Source organism: Camelus bactrianus, chromosome 2, assembly GCF_048773025.1.
Source record: "Camelus bactrianus isolate YW-2024 breed Bactrian camel chromosome 2, ASM4877302v1, whole genome shotgun sequence".
NCBI classification, from domain to species: domain Eukaryota; kingdom Metazoa; phylum Chordata; class Mammalia; order Artiodactyla; family Camelidae; genus Camelus; species Camelus bactrianus.
The window spans coordinates 83,556,426-83,577,387 of NC_133540.1; the positions used below are offsets into that span (position 1 = coordinate 83,556,426).

Below are 20,962 nucleotides of genomic sequence, written 5' to 3' on the forward strand. Positions count from 1 at the left end.
TGCGTTGGATATTCTTAGCTCTTTGCATTGTCACTTTAATTTTAGCTTTTTTGATGGCTATAGAATGGCATTCCACTGTCATTTAAATTTTCAGTTCCATGATTGCCAACATCTTTTCATATGCTTTTTGACCGTCTGGAAACTTCTTTTGTGACATGTAAGTTCAAAACTGTCACATTTTTTACTGGGTTGCCTTTTTCTTAGTTATCTATATTAGTTTTTTATATATTCTGAATTCAAGATTTTTATTGATTATATGTGTTGCAAATAATTTCTCCCACTCTGTGCTTTCCTTTTTACTCCCTTAAGGGAGTCACTTAATAAACAGAAGCTCCTAAGTTTTGTGAGCCAAATATTTGTTTGTATGCTTTTCACCTGTTCTTTGTTGAGGAAAGAACACTGATCTAAGATTCTGCTTGGATAAAAGATTCTGCTTGAGTAAAAGTAAAATTTAATTTTTATTTATTATGTATATTTGCTTTGCAGCTGTAGATTTCTTCAATCAGATCAACATGCTGTATGGAACAATCACAGATTTTTGTACTGAAGAAAGTTGTCCGGTGATGTCAGCAGGCCCAAAGTAAGACATGATTCATGATCACTTCTCATTTTTACTTTATCTTTGTTTGTTCTATTTTTCTAGTTACTTTCAGTGTAAGCATACATTATTTGAGGATTTTCTTATTTTCTTAACATAGGCTTGTATTGCTATAAACTTTGCTCTGAGAACTGCTTTTGCTTCATCCCTTATATTTTGGGTCATTACGTTTTTGTTTTCATTTATCTCCAGGTATTTTTTTAATTTCCTCTTTGATTTCTTCAGTGATCCATTGCTTATTGGGTAGCATGTTGTTTAGATTCCACCTATCAGTGTTTTTTGCAGTTTTTCTCTAGTATTTGATGTCTGGTCTTACACCATTTTTGTTGAAAATGATACTTGATATGATTTCAGTATTTTAAAATACATTGAGATTTTTGTTGTGGCCTAGCATGTGATCTATTCTGGAGAATGTTCCATGTACACTCAAAAAAGACTGTTTGGGATAGACTGGGATTTCAAAATTGTAGAATAGACTACACTGTATAGCACAGGGAAATATACACAAAATGTTATGATAACTCACAGAGAAAAAAATGTGACAATGAGTGTGTATATGTCCACGAATAACTGAAAAATTGTGCTGAACACTGAAATTTGATACAACATTGTAAAATGATTATAAATCAATAAAAAATGTTAAAAAAAAAAAAAAGACTGTTTGGGTGAGGGTATAGCTTAGTGGTAGAGTGCATTCTTAGCACGCATGAGGTCCTGTGTTCAAGCCCCAGTACCTCCATTAAAAAAATAAATAAATGAATAAGTAACTACTTTCCCCCTCAAAAAAAAGCCAAGAATTTTTTTTTTTAAATGTTTGTTTGGCTCGTTTTTTGATGTCTAATATTCTGGTCATTTAAGGCCAGTGTTTCCTTACTGATTTTCTGTCTGAATGATCTGTTCATTGATATAAATGGGATGTTACTGTCACTTATTAAGGTATTATTTTCAGTTTCTCCCTTTATGTCTGTGATTATTTGCTTTATGTATTTAGGTGCTTCTGTGGTGGATGCATATATATTTATAATGTGGTATCTTCATGTTGGATTGATCCCTTTATCATGATGTACTGTGTCCTTCTTTGTCTCTTATTACAGTAATTTTTAAAAAATGTTTTATCTGATAAAAGTATTGCTACCCCAGCTTTCTTGTTGATTCCATTTACACAGAAAACCTTTTTCCGTATCCTTAATGTCAGTCTGTGTGTGTCTTTAGATCTGAAGTGAGTCTCTTGTAGGCAGTATATATATGGGTCTTGTTTCTGTATCTGTTTAGCCATTCTGTGTCTATTTTTTGGAGCATTTAGTTCACTTACATTTAAAATAATTATCAGTATATATGTACTTATTGACATGTTCATGATTTTGGGTTGTTTTTGTATTTCTTTTTTGCTCCTTTCTTCTTTTGCTCTCTTCCCTTGTGTTTTGATGACTATCTTTAGTGTATGTTTGGATTCCTTTCTCTTTTTTGTGTATCTATTATAGATTTTTGATTTTTGCTTATCATGAGGTTCATATATAACAACCATATATTTATACATATAATATATATGATATATAACATATATTGCAATCATATATATATAATTACTCTAAGTTGATGATCTCTTGAGTTTGAATGCATTATAACCACCCCTATGTTTTTACTCCCTTGCCTCCTAAGCATTTAATGGTTTTGATGTCATATTTTATATCTTTTTGTTTTGTGTATCCCTTAACTACTTATGGTAGATGTAGATGATTTTACTCCTTTTTTCTTTCAACCTTTCTGTTATCTTTATAAGTAGTTGATTTGCTATCTTTACTGTATGTTTACCTTTACCAATGAGATTTTCCCTTTCCTGATTTTCATTTCTAGTTGTGGCCTTTGCCTTTTCATTTAGAGACACCCTTTTAACATTTCTTGTAAAGCTAGTTTAGTGCTCCTGAACTCTTTTAGCTTTTGCTTGTCTGCGAAACTCTTTATCTTTACTTCAAATCTGAATGGTAAACCTTGCCACGTAAAGTATTCTTGGTTGTAGGCCTTTTCTTTTATGACTTTGAATATATCATGCTCCTCCCTTCTGGCCACCAAAGTTTCTGCTGAGAATTTGGCTGATAGTCCTATGGGAGATCCCTTGTATGTAACTAGTTGCTTTTCTCTTGCTGCTTTTAGGATTCTTTCTTTATCTTTGATTTTTGCTATTTAATTATAATGCATCTGTGTGGTCCTCTTTGGGTTTATCTTGTTTGGAACTCTGTGCTTCCTGGACCTGGATGTCTGTTTCCTTCCCCAGGTTAGGGAGGTTTTCAGCTATATTTCTTCTAATAAATCTTTTGCCCCTTTTCTGTCTCTTTTCCTTCTGGGACCCCTGTAAGGAAATAAGTTTTAATTTTTAGTGCTGATTTTTTATAAAGTACATTTTCCCTCCCCCACACCGCAGTTATATCCAAGATTTAAATATTAAAACAAAACAACAAAATAAACTGCCCAAACTTACTGTTGCCTAGGAGTGTTACCATTAGAAGTAGTGACTTTGATTGCTCACCACATACTGTACTAATGTTTTCATTGCTCATAATATTTTTGGTAGATTTAAATTGTAGTGTCAGAGTCAAATAACTACCCAAGAGATTTAGTTTTATTACTTAATAGTCCTGCTTTACTTTTTGACCAGTTCACATGTTGAACAAAGTATTACCTAGTTGGAGTAATCAACCTTATGCCACAGATTGATTCCAAATGAGTTTAGATGTTTCTCAGAATCCAGTCCTTTTTAAAAAGAATTGACTTTTTGCCATCATCACTGATGTTCAGAATAATATGATTTGAATATTTCCTAAGGTAATTCTTTTGAAAAGGACTTGTTTTTAAACTGTTTCAAACTTTGAAAGTTCATATGGTTTTAAGTGTACAGAAAAGTTGCCAGAATAGCTCAACGAACTCCCATATCCCTTTCACCCCGGTTCCCCAGTTACAAACATAATTTACTGTACCTGCTTCATCACCTACTCCCTCTAAATGTATACTCATTAACATTATTTTTTTCTGAACCCTTTGAGCAAGTTGTATACATTATGCCCCTTTACTCCTACATATTTCAGCTGTATTTTCCAAAAACAGAGATACACTTTGACATAACCAGAATATGAACCCTCCGGATCACTTCCTCCTGTCCATAGACACCATTCACCATTCATCAGCAGCCTCAGCAACATCTCAGTTTTTCCTTTCTGGTCCAGGATCCTATCTAGGAGTATGTTCTACATTTATTTGACTTATCTCTTCTGGTACCTTCAATCTAGAAGAGTTCCTCTGTCTTTCCCCATATTGGCTTTTGTACAGACAAGAGTTAACATTGCAATTCTGACTGCCATCTCTTTAAAGGCCTATTTACCAAGTTGACCCTTGGATGGCATCTGGGAACTTGGAATTTTGAAGAGTTCCTATCACCCTAACTGTTAAGAGTGGCTCTCTGTGCCATTTTTGTACATACAGTATAGGTTATGCTTTCCTTCTGAAGTGTGGAATTTTAGTATGTGCTATGCAGAGATGCCTATTTGACCATCCCCCAGTAAAATACCCGGACATCGAGTCTCTAATAAGCTTCCCTGGTGGGAAGTATTTAACACGTGTCAATTTTCAGAGAATAAAGTGTGGCCTGTGTGATTCCACTGGGAGAAGACTCTTGGAAGCAAGTGTCTGGTTTCCTCTGGGCTTTGTCACTTTTGGTGATTTTGGTTTGTGTTCTTTCATTGTAATAAATCATAGCTGTGAGTATAGCCAGAAGCTGAGTTCTGTTAAGTCCTCTTTGCAAATCACTGCACTTGGAGGTGGTTTTCAGGACCCCTGCTACAGTCTATCTGATGTTTCCTTATGATCACATTCAGGCGGTGCATTTTTGGTGGAACACCACAGAAATGATACCTTCTTTGTCAGGGGACCATGTGAGGAGGCGTATACGTGGACCATCCCATCACCATTGATGTTAATCCTGACTACCTTTTCATGTTAGTGTCTGCAAGTTTTCTTCACCTAAAATTTGTCATTTTTTCCCCTTTTGTAGTTGACTAGTATTTTACTGGGAGGTTTTTCTGATATTACACCAATATCCTGTTCCTGTGAACTAGGAAGAATTACTGCCACTTAGAATACTGCCCTTGTCACTTTCCCCAGAGAAACGTTATCTAAATGGCTGGTGTAGGAGGAATGTACCTACATTTTCAGAAGTAACAGGCACGGGATCTCTATAGATACTACAAAAATGAGAAGTGATCTCCTTCCTTCCATCTCCCTAACTTCCTTTCTTTCCTCCCTCCACCTCTTCTTCTACCTGCCCTTCTTCCTTCCTTTTTTTCGAGGGGGGGGGGGAGCCTTAACTTTTGCCCATTGTTAGTGCTGAGAAGATGCAGCTGTTGCCGTGGTTTACCATCTTTACCAGCAGATGCTCAGGATTGTACCAAGGAGAAGTATTTGCCAATAGCTGGTTAAAAAAGCTGGTTAGCACTGGTTCCTTGCAAAGTGGTATTGAGTGATGGCTCATAGAATTTTTTCCTAGTTACTATTTATTATTATTAACTAAGAAATGAATATTTTAGAATTTGCAGTTTATAAGTTCGTACCATGATAACAGAAATAAATTTCAAAGACAGTAGTCTGTCAGAGGTGGAATTAAAAAGTCAATGGGGGCAAAAGAGAGTTACAAGATGAAGTCATCTTAAGTATAAACATGACAAAAGAAAAAGAATCAGGGAATCACAGTTATAAACTCTAGAAGTATAAGCAATATATTTTTGTTTTATTTTTCAAAAATCCTTAAGACATTGAAAATTGGTATTTTTTATAAAGCTTCAGGATATTGAAAATGATTTTTTTGATTACTGTGTCTGCTTTTGATTTTTGCATTTAAAAATGACTATGGAACACCTGAGGATCATTAATAAAATGGAAAACATGATTATAAGGGAAAGGTAAAGACATTAAGGTTTCTTAACATAAGGGAGAAGACATGGGTGAGTTCCTGTCTTAAAGTGAAGAATAAGTAATGATAGTTAAAAGTCATGTTTTCTGTCTCCTGAGAGATTGAAACAAGAATGGGCTTAAGTCAGTCAAGACTTGTTTTATATTAGGAAGATTGTCTTGACTGGGAAAGTGATTAAATAGTGGAACAGGATGCCAAGAAATGTCGGGGAATCTCCACTTGGAGACCTTCAAAGTAGACTTGACTTGCATCCCTGTTGCCCAGGGTTGGCAATAAGGTATGCTGTTAGAAAGTTTATTCATGTATATCCTGTTTAAGGTTTACTGTTCAAATGTAAGTAGCTATGATTAAATAGGAAGCATCCTTATTTGTCCTATTGCAAGATAATTTTCATTGTTCAAAATACCCTGTCATATTTTTCCATTATATTCCTTTCAGTTCCTTTACTAGGCTTACTCACCCATCATTATATCAGTTCAAACTCTGGGATGAGGCTAGAAAAACACAGTTGCTTCAAAGAGAGAAGCGAAGTGGGAGAGAGAGCCTTTCAGAAACTAAAAAACTAAATGCTAGTTTAGTTTAGACATTTTTATACTTTAGAGTTTTAGCTGCATGCTTATTTCTTATCTTAAAAATCAGGTTGGGTTGTGGTTGTGTGTGTGTGTTTGTATGTATGTGTATAATTTATTAGCATTCTGTTGTACTATTTTTACATGCTTATTTACAAGTTTGTCTTCTCTGTCTCTTCTCCTTGAGAGTAGAGAAAATGTCTTTTATCTTAGTGTCCCTTGTTCAAGAACAGTATTCCTTGACACAGTATTTCTCACATGGTAGGTGCACATTAAATGTTTATTATACCAAAGGACTGTGTTAGGTTAATACCCAAATACTATAGGCATCTTTATTTGGGTTGCCAGTTTTCCTCAAAGGCATGTTTAGCTCCTCAACCAAATGTATTCAAATAAAATCATTCTCTTCTACATTCACCTTACTTTGACATGTCTGTGTTATTCTCTATCCTTAACCCACAATTTAAAGCCCCAAGTTAAAAAGAATTGTACTGCCTAAAGAGAAATGATTTTTGAAGAAGAAAAATAATCATAAAGATGGGAGGTAAAAAAGGTTTTCTACTATGGTAATTTATACTATGTGTGATTCTAAAATACAAATGCTATATATGAAGGAAAGCTCATAAAAAATGAATTTGATGGGATCTGCTTAGGTTGCATCCTGATAAATGCAGAACAGTCCAGTACCAATTTAAAAATGGCTAGATTTAAATGTCATATGCAAAAAATCTTTTTTTGGAGGAGCAGATTGTTTAAAATATATCCTGAATACATTCATAATAAACATACATATGTAATTTAAAAAATATACATACTATGTATAGGTATATACTGATGGTCTGTGTGCTTTTTATCTTTCTACTACAGATATGAGTATCATTGGGCAGATGGAACAAACATAAAGAAGCCTATTAAGTGCTCTGCACCAAAGTATATTGATTACCTGATGACTTGGGTTCAGGACCAGTTGGATGATGAGACATTATTTCCATCAAAAATTGGTATAACTGTTTTGTATAACTGGGATCCATCATGATTTATGTAATTTCACGCATTTCTAGGGCTTATTGGCTCTCTATTCCAGGAACCATGCTAAATTACCATACCTATCAAAATATTCCTAATGTTATAAACTTTAAAGAGTCCTATCTTTTTCACACCAAGTTTGTCATGAACATTAAAGTAAACCTCCCTATAATTTTAAATGGTAAGAACTTCAGTGCATCTTGGATGGTAACAAATCTGGCCTGTGTTAGGAAAAAAAGAGACTAGACGTTGGATCATCTGCTGCAGTCATATCCATTTTTTTGTTTGGGAAGGGAGTTTATATGCCTTAAACCAGTTATATATTATTTTTATGGCAAAGAGGGTTTTTGTATTCATGACCCACAGTGTGAACCTTACAGACTGTGAAGTCAGGCTAGGTGAGAAGAAAACAAGAAGATTTGAGGGGTGAGCCTGTTATCAACTGAGTGACACTTGCTTTTTTAATATTTGTTCTTAAGGAGGACTGACCTTTCAAGTGGAAATTGTTTACATTTAGAGAGTTCATATGATTTTACCATGTCAAACTCTTTACAACTTTGTTTTCTGAAAAAATTAGGAATTTGCCCTTCTTGACTTTTTGACTGTATTTTATGCTTTTTTTAGTTTTGGGGAGAAGTATGTGGTGGAGGAGACAGCAGTGTAAATATTTGCTGTTATTATGGGTTGTTTTAAACACATTTATTGAATGGTTTAACTATTTGAAGCTTTTGTAATAAAAGGTCTACTACTTTTCTACACTGCATTTCTTATATACATAGTAATGGTTTGGGATAAGTGCCCTCATCTTATTTTTTATCTTCCATAATATATTTGTTAACTTTCTATTTTAACACAATTTCAGACTTTTAGAAAATTTGTAAGACTCGTGCAAAGAATCTTTATATATCCTTCTTCCAGATTCTTTAGTTGCCAACATTTTAACACATTTGATTTCTCTCTCCCTCTCCATCCCTCCCCACCCCACATTCTCTCTTTTTCCTAAACTGTTTGAGAGTAAGTTGCATATATGATGTCCCTTTACCTGTATGTGCTTCAATGTGTATTTCCTTAGAAAATCACAGTATAACCATCAAAATCAAGAAATTAACACTGATACAATACTGTTATCCAATTTAAATATCTTATTCAGATCTTTCAGTATTTCCTAGTCATAACCTTTATAGCAAAAGAAAATCTTTGACATTTATTTTCATTTAGTGCCATGTCTCTTTAGCCTACTTTTATGTGAAATATGTATACTTCAGTCTTTTTTGATCTTTCATGACCACTGACATTTTTTGAAGAGTGTAGGCATACTATTTTATATAGTGTTCCTTCATGTTGGTTTGTCTTACGTTTTCTTGTGACCTATATACTATTTTTAAATGAGCAGTAGGCAATGTGATGACATTGAGTCCAGAAGTACTGGTGTTTGGTTGTGTTTTGCCAATCTGGATCATTTAGCCAGTTTAACAAAGGATATGGAATTTTGTATTTTTCCAGTTTTGTATTTGTTTAATGCTGTAAAAGTGCTCAGTTCATAAAAGAAATCTCTCTAATTGAGCAGAGACTGCAGCTAATTTCAGGTAAATGTAGATCTGGAGTAGTAATGAAAACATTTCCATAGAAAAAATATATTACAGGCATTTTAAACAAAACTGAACATGATTAATACATTATTTGTGTTCAGCATAAGTAATCTGAAGATCTGAGTATGCGTTTTAGCTCCATTACCATCTTAGGCATTTATTAGTTTCATTTTGGTAAAGTGGTGACACATTAGAGACCTAAAGGGCTATGTTGAAGACTAGTTCTTATTCCATAGAAGTGTTAAAGTTTATTATCATTCATGATATATTGAGAACATCTGAAAAGTACAACAGGTATATTAAGTAGTAATTCACAAATACTTCTTATTTTCAGCCTTGTCTTGGTAATTTATGTTACCGTTTGCTGACAAACTCATATTGCTTTGCTCTTGTCTCTTGTTTTTAATAGAAGGGATTGTGTATCTATTTTCTAGGTGTCCCATTCCCGAAAAATTTCATGTCTGTGGCAAAAACTATACTCAAACGCCTCTTTAGGGTTTATGCTCACATTTATCATCAGCATTTTGACCCTGTGATCCAGCTTCAGGAGGAAGCACATCTCAATACATCTTTCAAGCACTTTATTTTTTTTGTCCAGGTAAGTTGGATTAGGAGGTTGTTTTTCCTCAGTGAAAGCAGTTATCTGCAGAGTTATGAGGTGAATGAATCCACAACGTCAGGATAAAATTTGCCGTATCTCTCTTGTCTCCATCCTCTTTAATACATGCCATGATGACAGAGACTGGCTGTTGGTTTCTGATTCCATTGCAAGTCTACAGTGAATCTGAGAGGTCTTAGCTTGGATTTGCTTCAGTTCACAGGCCGTAATGGAGCAACTCAATATGAAACCTGGCTAGTTTGGTAGACATATACATGAACTTGGTCTCTGAGCACATGTCCTACTTCTCTTAACCCTCAGTTCCTGTCTGCTCTGGACTTTCTTTAGCATACTCTGGCCTGGAAATGGACTCTTAAGTATCACACCTTTTTTTCTTCCTTTTTGAAACAATATATCAAGTAATTTTTAAGTTAGGTACTGTCCATTATTCCAAAGGGGGAAAAATGTCCCAAAGAGCATTCATATTCCAGAGTTCCATTAATCTTTGATCTGCCTCCTTAGTTGACCTCCTCTTTCTTCTCTCTTTAGTTCTCAGAGAACTGGCCTTAGAGATGTAGACTTAGAGGAGTGAGGCTATTCTTGCCCTCCTATAATAATTAGAGAACTAAGAGGTAGGAGTGAAAAGGAGGTAGAAATGCATAAGCTGACCAGCTGTTTTTTGGTGGAGGTTGGAGAAGGGAGATGGTAAGCAGGAGAAGTCCAAGGCTTGAATCTGTGTTGTTTTTGTATATCTGTGGGCATAAACTGATAATAACTTCCCTATGCCCATCTCCATAAAGAAAAATTTGTCTATTTTCCCTCTATACACACTCCTCACACACAGGGCACACATTTCATATTTTAATTTCACCTATACAAACAAATTTTAGGAGATCATAACTTGCCAAAACTGTTGCTCTGAGCAATTACTTTACTATGGTATCCCTTCTACAGACACCCATAGAAACAAAGAAAATGTTATCCTAAAGTTTGCATCTGTGCTTTGGTTTAGGCAGAACATAACTGCTTGAGGTTTTAGTGGTTTGGGAGAGGATATTCTCCCACCAGACAGTTTTAGTTTTACCTTACTGTATGATAACTCCTAGCAAATAGAAAGAGATTAACATGTGGCATTCTGAGATTCAGAATTCCCTGCCCACATGGTCCCAAGTGTATTTCTAGGGTCTGTGTGGATCTTTTCCTTTGGTTCTCTCTTTCGAGGGAAGGTCCTATCTCTGATGCATATCCGTATCTCTAGACCTTAGGGATACCCAGATGGCAGTTGGTTGTAAGTTGCATGGACATTGTCTTTATAAGCCCGCCAGGATGTCCACACAAAGGGCATGTGAGGCCCTTTGAAGTGCAGGAAGGAACTGGGGTTAGGTAGATCAGGGAGGTTTGCTGAGGACCAGGGACTGGCTCTTTATGTCACTGCTTTCCAGTACAGAATCCTGAACTATCTTAAGAATTCAAAATTTGAATCTGTTTCCTGGCCACTGTGAAGGTATATATATGTCAATGCAGGAGAATCAAATATATATTAACAATATATTAATATATTAGTTTAATGTAAAATAAAATAACTTAGTCATGTGATATATATCCATTTGTGTTCTTGGTCCAGACCCCACAAATTTTAGGAGTAGGCTTGCTATTAAGTACCCCTTAATGCTTCTCTCCAGTACTTACTGTAATGCTTGGCACATGGTGGATGCTAATAAATGAGTGTAACTGGAACTCAGAAAGCCCCACCATGGCAGAATATCAAAAGGTCAGAAGTATTGATAGCCTCTATTCATTAGCCTTATAATTTATTGTTCAGGGGAAATCTATTCAGAATAGAATTTCAGAATGACAGTAGTGGAACTTCTAAAGACGTACATAAACACAGGCTTTCTTATTTGTTCTTTATAGGATTTTATTTATCATTTGTGGACTCCATATTATTCTTGTTATTCTCATACCACATATTATGGTAGCTTGCATGTATGTTCGTTTAGGACATAAACTAACTTATTTACTCTTCATATAGTACTGAAATTTGCCTGAGATGCTAGATTTTTTAGACCCTGTTTCTTTGACAAATGGTGCCTAGGTTATTCCTTTTAACAGGAAGCAGCAACTCACATTTACTGAGTGTTTACTTCATGTGAGGGATTACATGAAGTGGTTAACACACAGTATCACATTTAGTTCCTACAATAACCTTATTAGGTGGGAGGATTTATCCTAAGATTTTTACAGATGTAAAACATATCAGAAGTGGTTAATTGATTTGCCTGACACAGAGCTAGGGAATAGAAAAAAAAATTCTTTTGAAAAAAACATCTGACAAATGTTAATGGAAATCTGTTTTGTAAATAATGCGTTTTTCCTGTTTCTTCTGCCTCTGTCATGCACAGGAATTCAACCTTATTGATAGAAGAGAACTTGCACCACTCCAAGAACTGATTGAAAAACTCACCTCAAAGGACAGATAAAAGGATGCAGATCTGGCAAATTGTTCCTCAAATGAAGCTGTGTGGAGTGTATTTGGATTTTATTGTATTTTATTTTTATCTTGGTTGTTTTTGTGTTAGGTTTGGGGGATTTGTTTGGGCTCCTTTTTCCTTATTCTGAATAAATGAAACCATATTCTATTGCTAGAGGAAGCCAAGAACATACATTTGATAGGGATAAATTTTGTCTTAGTGGCATACAGTATTTTTTTTTTTAACTTGGGGAACTTTTGATAATATTGTATGTTGAAAGAAAATGCTTATTGATTGGACTGCTGATGGATGGGGGTTCTCCATTGTGCAAATTGTGGCAGATTTTTGAAGTCCCCAAAAGACTTATGTTTTTAAGTGCCTTGGCAGGCTCACTTCTGAGGTGCAAAGCACAGACACAGAACTGAACAGGGCTTGAAACAATATTAGGATTACTACCCAGGGCACTTACTGATGCATGTTTTAAAATATCTATTGATAAAAGCCATAGTTTACCTAAATTGGTGATCTCCAGCTTTTACTACATTAAAGAAACACAATTTGTAAAGGTGTGCATGTAGAGCATAAAAAAATTAGTATTTCTTAATTATTTTTGATATTACGGTAATTCTGTTCAACAGATGTTTAAAGTTCTACAAGCAGGTCTTTTCCATCTCTTGATATCTGTGATATTGAAACTTGAAGATGTTGAAATGTAATACCCATTACATTTTGGCTTCTTTCTACATGTTAACTGCACTGTAGGTGTAAAAATTCAGGTTATACAGAGGTTTGCCGTCTTCAGAGGTGATGCTGAACTGTGAGGTTTCTTAGCAATTGCCAAATGAGCCATAAGTCTGCAGAATCCCCTTCTACTTTGAAGAGGAGGGGATAGGAGTGTGTGTTTGGTTGGGGGGAGGTGGGGGTTAGTTTGTAGGGACATTATGGATGGGATTAAATATGAGGAGTCAAATTCAAGAAAGCCCTGTCTCAGAACCCTTGAGTAGAATGGCATGAAGATTTTAATCAATACCTTGTAAACAAAGTCTTAGAGACTTCCTTTTAGGAATCGACTTCCATGAGAAGTTAAAAATAAATTATTAATTTTAGGTATAGACATAAACATGGAATTTAAGGACTGTTTAGGGAAATTGATCACTTTCCAGCATTTCCATTCAGTGAATGGAGCTGGTGTTTGCCTGTCATTTTAAAATGATACAGTACCTTCTTTGCTTATTTTAGGCCCAATTTGAAGTATTCTGACTTCTGATTTTTCCACTGTGAAAGGAAATCTTTTTCTTTGCAGTGATATCAAACAAAGTGCTAAATTAGTAGTTATTAACTTTTACATTTTTTTTGCCATGACTCTCTAGTGAACTATTCCTGTAAGTAAAAAGTTCAGAAACTTAGTTTTTAAAATAAATATTAATGTTTTTCACTTTGGTGTTACTCTTGAGAAATGTCCTTTTTAGACTTCCAGTTTTAATTTTGTCATTGCTAGTAAATCTGTTTTCTTCAGTTAGAAATATATCCTCTTCCTTCAGTTAGAAATATATACCTTTCTCCTTGTAGAATAGAAATCTTGCTCTGAAATTGTATAGACTAAAAACAGTAGAAAAGAATCTAAGATGAAATCAGTTTGTTTTTACCATTAACATGTAGAGCAGTGATACAGTTTAATGCCATTACAATTATGATCACTAGGAACTGCCTTTTTCTCCATTTCATTTCTAGCAATCATTCTCCAAGTACCAACAGTAGAAGTAACAGGAAAGCCTGGCAGAAACAAATAATACTGGACATTCATTGGCAATACTTACTTATAAACTTCAGTGAGAACTAGCTGATTTCCTTAAAACAAATCTTTTAGTATGCATATATATAATATCAGCCACTGTGGTTTGATTCACAAATAAAATTTGGTATCTAGTGATTTTTGGGTCCTATCTAACTAGAAAAATGAACCACATGATTATTCAAGTAGTCTTCCATAGTGCATCTGACCTCATATCAACCTAGTAATCAAGGAGTTGCAATAGCCAAGTGTGGAGAGGAAAGTGAGAAATTGTTTTTGCTCATTTAAGCCTTATACAGTAGTACACTGTACACAAATGTTATTATAAATTAATGATAAATTAATGTTTAGTAGTAGGACCTACTTTTCCACTCTATGTAGATGAGTTTCTTGTCACTGTGCCAGAATCTCAGGTGCCTGCTTCTGAGTATTCCTTTAAACAGAGGTATTGGGAAGTAAGGAGATAATGTATGTGTATATACAGTAACAAAGTAGAGACGTTCTCCCAGGGAGAGGCCTGGCATTGTACATGGTGTTAACATGGGTGCAAGTAAGGAAACACCACAGCATGTGAGAAATAACTGATTTAAAAAAAAAAAGTTGCCTTGATTCATTTGGTTCCCATGATCATTAGTAAGCTCCCCTTTATAAAATAAGGATCAAATCTTGGTTTTACAATAGAGTTTGCTTGTAAACACCTGTTGGATTCTTTCCAGATCTCTTTATATAATTTATAAATAACTGGGATAATGCTCTGCCCCACCCCCTACTCTTCATACAGAGATATGAAGCAGAAGTTGTTTTCTCATCTGCTAATGAAAGCATAAAATATAAAGTAGTAAGTTAACACAGTATATTTGTCACAATGCTTTGTTTAAATGTTGATATGGAGAAACTTTTAGGAATTCTTTTAAATGGTAGAGTAATGGTGGTGGAAAGAAATTAATAGGAAAGAGTGAAAATCTTTTCATTAGCTGTAGGTGGTGCTACTGGTTTTCATTTGCTGGCTTAATTCTGTTTTCCATAAAAACCATGGCATTAGGCTGCACTTAAACAGTAAGGATATGGTCGTCAGCTGGTAGAGAATTTGGAGGTCAGTTTACCTTAAATAGAAAAATTTTAGATTTTTATCTCTTTGTACCATTGTTTGTCGTTTGTAAATGCTCAATGGTCAGCATAAAATTAGGTAGGAGAAGGCATGTTTGGTGTCTAATAAATGTGTCTCAGTGTGAGTTACTGCCTGGCTAATCAGGAAAGAGAAAGCACTGCATCTCTTATATTCAGGAATTACAGATAATGTAGATATCTGTATTTTACATGTAATCATCACACTCCATTTTCTGTATTAGCATTTTTCTTGCTTATGGTAAAATAGCAAAATGACAGATTTCTTTTATACCTTTGCCTACACCCTCTCTGAGAGAGGTTTTGATAACCACTGAAATGGTGAAGTATATGAGGTCCAATTCTTAAGTTGTAGGACTTCTTTTTAAAATAAGTGTCATATCTTAAACATCCAGGTGAGAGTTGATCTTCAGAGTGGTTTCTCTGGCAGGTCTACTTCTAGCAATGCTGCAAAGGTATAAATGTTTTGGGAACACTTTCAGAGATCCCTTGAGAATCGGTTTATGACTTTGCAAGAAAGTTTATTTTATCATTTTAGTTGAACCAAAAACTTTACTGGAAGCTTAATATGACCTGTCTCACTCACCAAAACAACTTTACTTTGGCTGTTTTCTTAGAACTAAACTGTTAAGGACATTCAAAATACTGCCATGGGCTCTGAATTTGCAGAAGAAAATGTTTTGAGCATTGATTTGTAGCATCGTTTAATAAAGGAGTAGTTTCCTGATGTCACTACTTTGAAGTAGTATCATTTGGATGTATAAGTTTTATTTTATTTTTAAAAATTTAATTATTTTACAGTTAAATATAATAATTTAAAAAATCAAAGTCTTTTTAAAATTTTCTATTTTTTGTTCCTTTCCCTGATAACTTTTGGATCATACCTTGATTACTGTAGGATAGTTTTGATTGAACGGATAGTAAAAAAAAAAAAAAAAAAATCCAATATTTAAGATAGGAGTAGCTTAAGGAAACAACTTACCTCCATCCCTTTTTTTAAAACTTATTTTCACTCAAACGAACAATTTAAAGAGTGGAGATCATTGTACAAAGAAATTGGAATACATTTTGTGTATTAATTATGCTGAATTTAAGTGTGTATCACAGATATAATATTTCAAATTGTATAATCATTTTATATGTCATTTATAACTAACATTTTGAACATCTTTTTAAAGATACAGGACAAGAAGTATATTTGTCACTACCTACCAAGAGGAAAACTTATTTTGAAACTTACCTGGGATATTAAGGAATATACCAATTCCTAGAAACACTATTCTAGATCTGTACTTGAAGGACCACTCCTAAAATAATTTAAGTATCAGAGTTTTGTCATAATATTAAGTTTCACCATAGGAATTAAGCTATCAGTTTAATGGTGTATGAGATACTTATTTAGACGTAAAGCTATTTCAAGATTTAATGGAAAAGTTTAATTTTGAGATATAACAATTCTGACTGCAGACAATTTGAATTTTTGAGGCTTTCATAATGAGCTCATCATGGAGAAAAATTCATTTTTGAAAGTATAAAACTGTGCTCCATGTCTGCCACTTGTAGCTGAACTGGAACTTAAATTTTGACAAAAGAGAGAAAGTAACATTAAAATACTGAGTACTCTCAGTTTTGCAGGTGTGATGCAAATTTCTTTTCCTATTAAAATACTATACAATAGAGAACATTGGATTACAATTCTCAGAGCGAACTCACTGGCCTTTCCAAGCTGTATGTTTACCTGTCATCTTCTACACTGCCCCCACCCCGTACCCCCGCAACACACACACAAACATGAAAAACAAAACAGGTTGATTGTGTAGGTCCTCATTGTTAGTGATTCTGAAGTAATTGCTTTCAGTACATAGTTTGCAGCTGAAGTGTTGAAAGATACAACTTAACATAAGCATTTTTGGTTGTGGTTGATGGCTTGCTTTCTGTCACAGAAGCTGAGATTATGAGTGATATAATTTTAAAATTTTAATATTTAATTTGTTACATATTATTAAATTCTTATATGTGTGGGTGTTTCTTACAGATTTGCACGTTTTCATTTTTTTGTTTACTTAATTGTGCAGGTTGTGAAATAGATGAACACATTTTCATTTTAAGAACACTTCTCTCCTTAAATTGTTCTGCAGAGATAACTATTTTTAGGGGAAATAGTTTTTTACAGCCACTAAATTGTATTTGTTATTTTTGTACATGCATAAGTAGGTTGGTAATGGCACTAATCTTGTGAGGAAAACTTTTATTTTATTTGAACTTTTCCTATACATCACTACTTAAAATAATCTACCAACAGCATCATGAAATCTAGGTTGAGAGAGAGTACAATAAACATGAGACCACTTAAAGTTTGAATAGGATCATTTCTGAGGACAAAACTGCCAGTGCCAGAAATGGAAGCAAGAGGCAGCACTCACACTGCAAGTATTGTAGAACATGAGTAAGGACAGGACCCTGCTCTCCTGGAGATGGACAGTTCCTCTCTGTAGTAAAGTAGCTGGAAGGGGAAAAAATGGTCTAACACCTGAAATGCAGTGTGGGCGCCATATTGTAAACTGTGCCAAGATTACTCAAATTGTCGTCGTCATTGATCAAACTTCAATTGCTTCATCATTTTTGTTTTAAAGGAGGATACTGAATGTCAGAGAATCTGTAATATGTTTTAACTGAGAGATGTAAATAATGTATACAGACTTGTATGTGATGGGATTGGAAATATTTAAATTTTAGGGTTTTTTTAAAAGGAAGAAACTGAATGTTTATTTAAAAATAATAATAAATAGTTATGTTTGGCCATGAATCCTGACTTTGCATTACTATTTATTTTTGCTTTAGGTATCCCCACACTGAAAACATTCCTAGAAAAATATTGAAGGTGTACGAAGTATGTTGAACATTTAAAATTTGTTAGGCATTATATTTTTTTATAATGTTGAAAACAATCCTAGAAGTTAGTGTCTCTGTCTTCTGTACTAGAAAACAAAAGTTCAGAAAATTGTATGAGTCACTGATTAGGACTAGGGTTTAAAAACCCAAATATGCTTGACCTTGAAGCTAGTGTTTTGTTTATTCTTTAAATATACTATTACCATGAAAATAGTTAGCAAAATAATTATTTTCTATATATATATATATAGCTTGACCTTTTTTTTTAGTTTGATTAGAGTCTGTTTTAAACATTTTTTATTGATTTATAATCATTTTACAATGTTGTGTCAAATTCCAGTGTAGAGCACAATTTTTCAGTTATACATGAACGTATATATTCATTGTCAACATTTTTTTCTCTGTGAGCTACCATAAGATCTTGTATATATTTCCCTGTGCTATATAGTATAATCTTGTTTATCTATTCTACTAGCTTGACCTTTCTGTCAAGCTAAGATTTTACTTAATATTTTGTCTTCATTATAGACCATTAAAGAGTATGGGAGAATCTTTATTTTACCCTGATACCTAAGTATCAAAAGGAAATGTGTATTTTAGAGTATTCTTAGAGTATCATTATTTAGAGGTATTTATGGTTAGAGGCATTTGTGTTTGGACTATTAAGTTGAAAATATTTTGATGGTAGTCGCCAAAGTAGCCCAATGTCACTAACTGGTATTTGAGATAAAGACTAGGAGTAGAAAATGCGAGTCCATGCTGATGTGGACCGTGTCTGCATGCTTTAATAAAAACACCTTGTTATTCTGCACATATAGTATGTACAAAGCATCTACTGTGTAAAGAAGTCTACACACACTCATATAAACATTAACTATTCTGATAATTAGGTTGATCTGCTTCTAATGTATTAAAATAGTTAATTCTTTTATTATATAATGTCTGGAATGATAATGATGCATTTTGTTAACAAAGGTTCTAAATAATTTTTCCTTTAATACTTGAACAGCCATGCTTAATAGATATTTTGCACTCTGCTGTTACAAACAGCATAATTATTATAGTGTCATATTTTTTGATGACTTAAGTTCACCTTTACAAGCATGCAGCAAAACATAAGTTCCTTTGCTCTATAGGGCTGATGGCTTCTTCCTATGCTGAAAGCACCCTGACTTCCCACTCTTGCTTTTATGATGGCTTCTGCATCCTTCTGTTTTCTAGGCAGTAACAAAGGTTGCAAGGAGAAATTTATTAAGCAAGCTGATTAAGTTGACAAACATCCTTTTACAGATGTTGTTGGGTTCGTGTACACAAAGGCACGGGCTGTGTGACCACCACTTATCAATGTTCAGAGCCTATTTTTTCTGCCTTTGTTCTTGTTTTCTCAGTTGGTTTCTTCTTAATAAACCTGTATGTTATCAGTCAGGAGACCCTGTTTCATTCTTAAGTTACACCGGCATTTCCGTAAGAGAAAAGGAATTCTCAAACTGAAGGAGTAGGAAAATTTCTGGCAAGGAAGAGTTAAGATGGTAGAATGGTCAAGCCTGGTTGAGTGTTCCAATACCCTGTATTCTGTCTGCAATTCCAGAATCTGAAAAGTTCAGAAAACCGGTATTTTCTTGAATTCAGTGCAAACTGAACCTGATCTGAGATTAATAGTCTTTATCCCACTTAATTTAAAAATGTTTTCACTGCAGAACGTTAGTGTATTTAACACTTATGCAGAAGAGTGAGGAATGGCTACATAATATTTATATAGCATATGACTTTCTTTTCTAATTTCAAAGTTTAAAGAATTCTGAAACAATTGACTTACAAGGGTTCAGATAAGAGATTGTGGACAAAAATCAGGGAGGTGCTTTTGAAAGTGCTTTTTCTCTTGTCTCTTCCTGGTGTTCTCCACAGGTTATGTAGGGTAATGGGAAATTATGCTGAACTTGATGTCAGCAGAGTTAGGTTCCCTGTTTCCCTGTTTACTTCATTTGCATTTTTGATGTACACTCTTAAATTTGGAACAACTCAAGTTTTCACAGCCAGAAACTGGCAGAGCTGGAATTTGTTTCTAGTGCTTAAATTCTTACTCACTCCACTATACAAGTACTTTTTTTGGTTTTGGTTTTTGTTTAGTTTTGGGGGGCTGGAGACCACACTTGGAGATTTCTACTTCTTAAACCCAAACATCTTTATCGGATCCATATGGGACTTAGTTCCACTTTCCTCCTGTTTGAAGGTCTCAGAGACTTACTCTCCCTTATTCCTCTCTCAGTAGCTGCCCACACCCTTACTGTTTCGTGGTTCATAGCTTCCCCAGCTTCCTCGCCATCCTGATGTCAAGTATTCAGGCCCTTTTCATTTCAAGGATTTGCTACTAATCACTGTAGGGATAAACAAAAAGTAATACACATAAAATAACAGCGTAACAAGGTAATACAGAACTGTTACAAAAAAAAAAGATATTTGCAGTTTCCATTCTAGAGTTCCCCATGGAATCACATTTTGACTTCGCTTTATTTCTGAGAGCAGATTCACCATTTACCCTCCTTTTCTGACCTCACTTTTAGATGCATTTCAGGTCTCATGATAGTTGTTAAGGGAGAAAAGAAGAACCGGGCCTTTGGTTTCTGTAGACAATTTGAACTTGGGAACTTCTAGACTGGGGAGTGGTCTGTTTACTAAGTCTTTACTATGATTAAAAATGAATTCCTCTAGGTGTTTCTACACTGCATTTGTCTGCACCTAAAACAGTCATCTAGCAGAGTATATGGCACATAAGTAGGCATTCAAAATTCAACATACATTAGTTAACTATGTGCCAAGTGTAGGTCATGCAAAGCTAATTAAGCTTATAGTCATGCTGAACAGAAACCTACCCAGTATGGTAACTTCTTCACGGCATGGTAGGGGTGGAGAAATTTTCCCTCTTAGGATCTTTGACTCGTCTAATAATTAAATCGACCTCAGACAGATTAACAGGAGAAAAACCAATTACCTGTGGGAGCCCCATAAAAATAGGAGACTCAATGAAATGACCAGAGCAGGAAGGTTTTATACCTTTTAGAAAAAGAGGCAATAAATTTGTGACGAATTGACAAGGCGAAGGGGTTTGGGCCTGCTGTAGTAAACTGATGAAGTAGTAACAAGGTTTATTCATCTAGCCTTCTCTGCCTTAAATTCCCAATATCCGGTGATAAGGATGCCCTCTACCTTCCTGATACAGGCAGGGTACCTTTTACTTGGGAGATTTATATGCTGCTTTCAGGAGGAACAAGAGGGTCAGGGTGTCCTTATTCAAAGTAATATGCCTAAGTGGCATATTTTGGAACGGCCAACTCTGCTCCCCTTCAG

At 34.6% G+C, this 20,962-nt stretch overlaps 1 protein-coding gene across 1 annotated transcript in view; it reads left to right on the forward strand.

Annotated features, from left to right (window-relative positions):
* Positions 1–17,531, forward strand: part of MOB1B (MOB kinase activator 1B) — a 54,684-nt gene extending 37,153 nt beyond the window's left edge. Inside the window, exons 3-6 of the mRNA XM_074344663.1 lie at positions 487–580; positions 6,992–7,125; positions 9,174–9,337; positions 11,740–17,531. Of these exons, the coding sequence (XP_074200764.1) occupies positions 487–580; positions 6,992–7,125; positions 9,174–9,337; positions 11,740–11,817 (470 nt within the window). The 3' untranslated portion in view covers positions 11,818–17,531. The remainder of the gene's footprint in view (positions 1–486; positions 581–6,991; positions 7,126–9,173; positions 9,338–11,739) is intronic.
* The last annotated feature ends 3,431 nt before the right edge of the window (positions 17,532–20,962 follow it).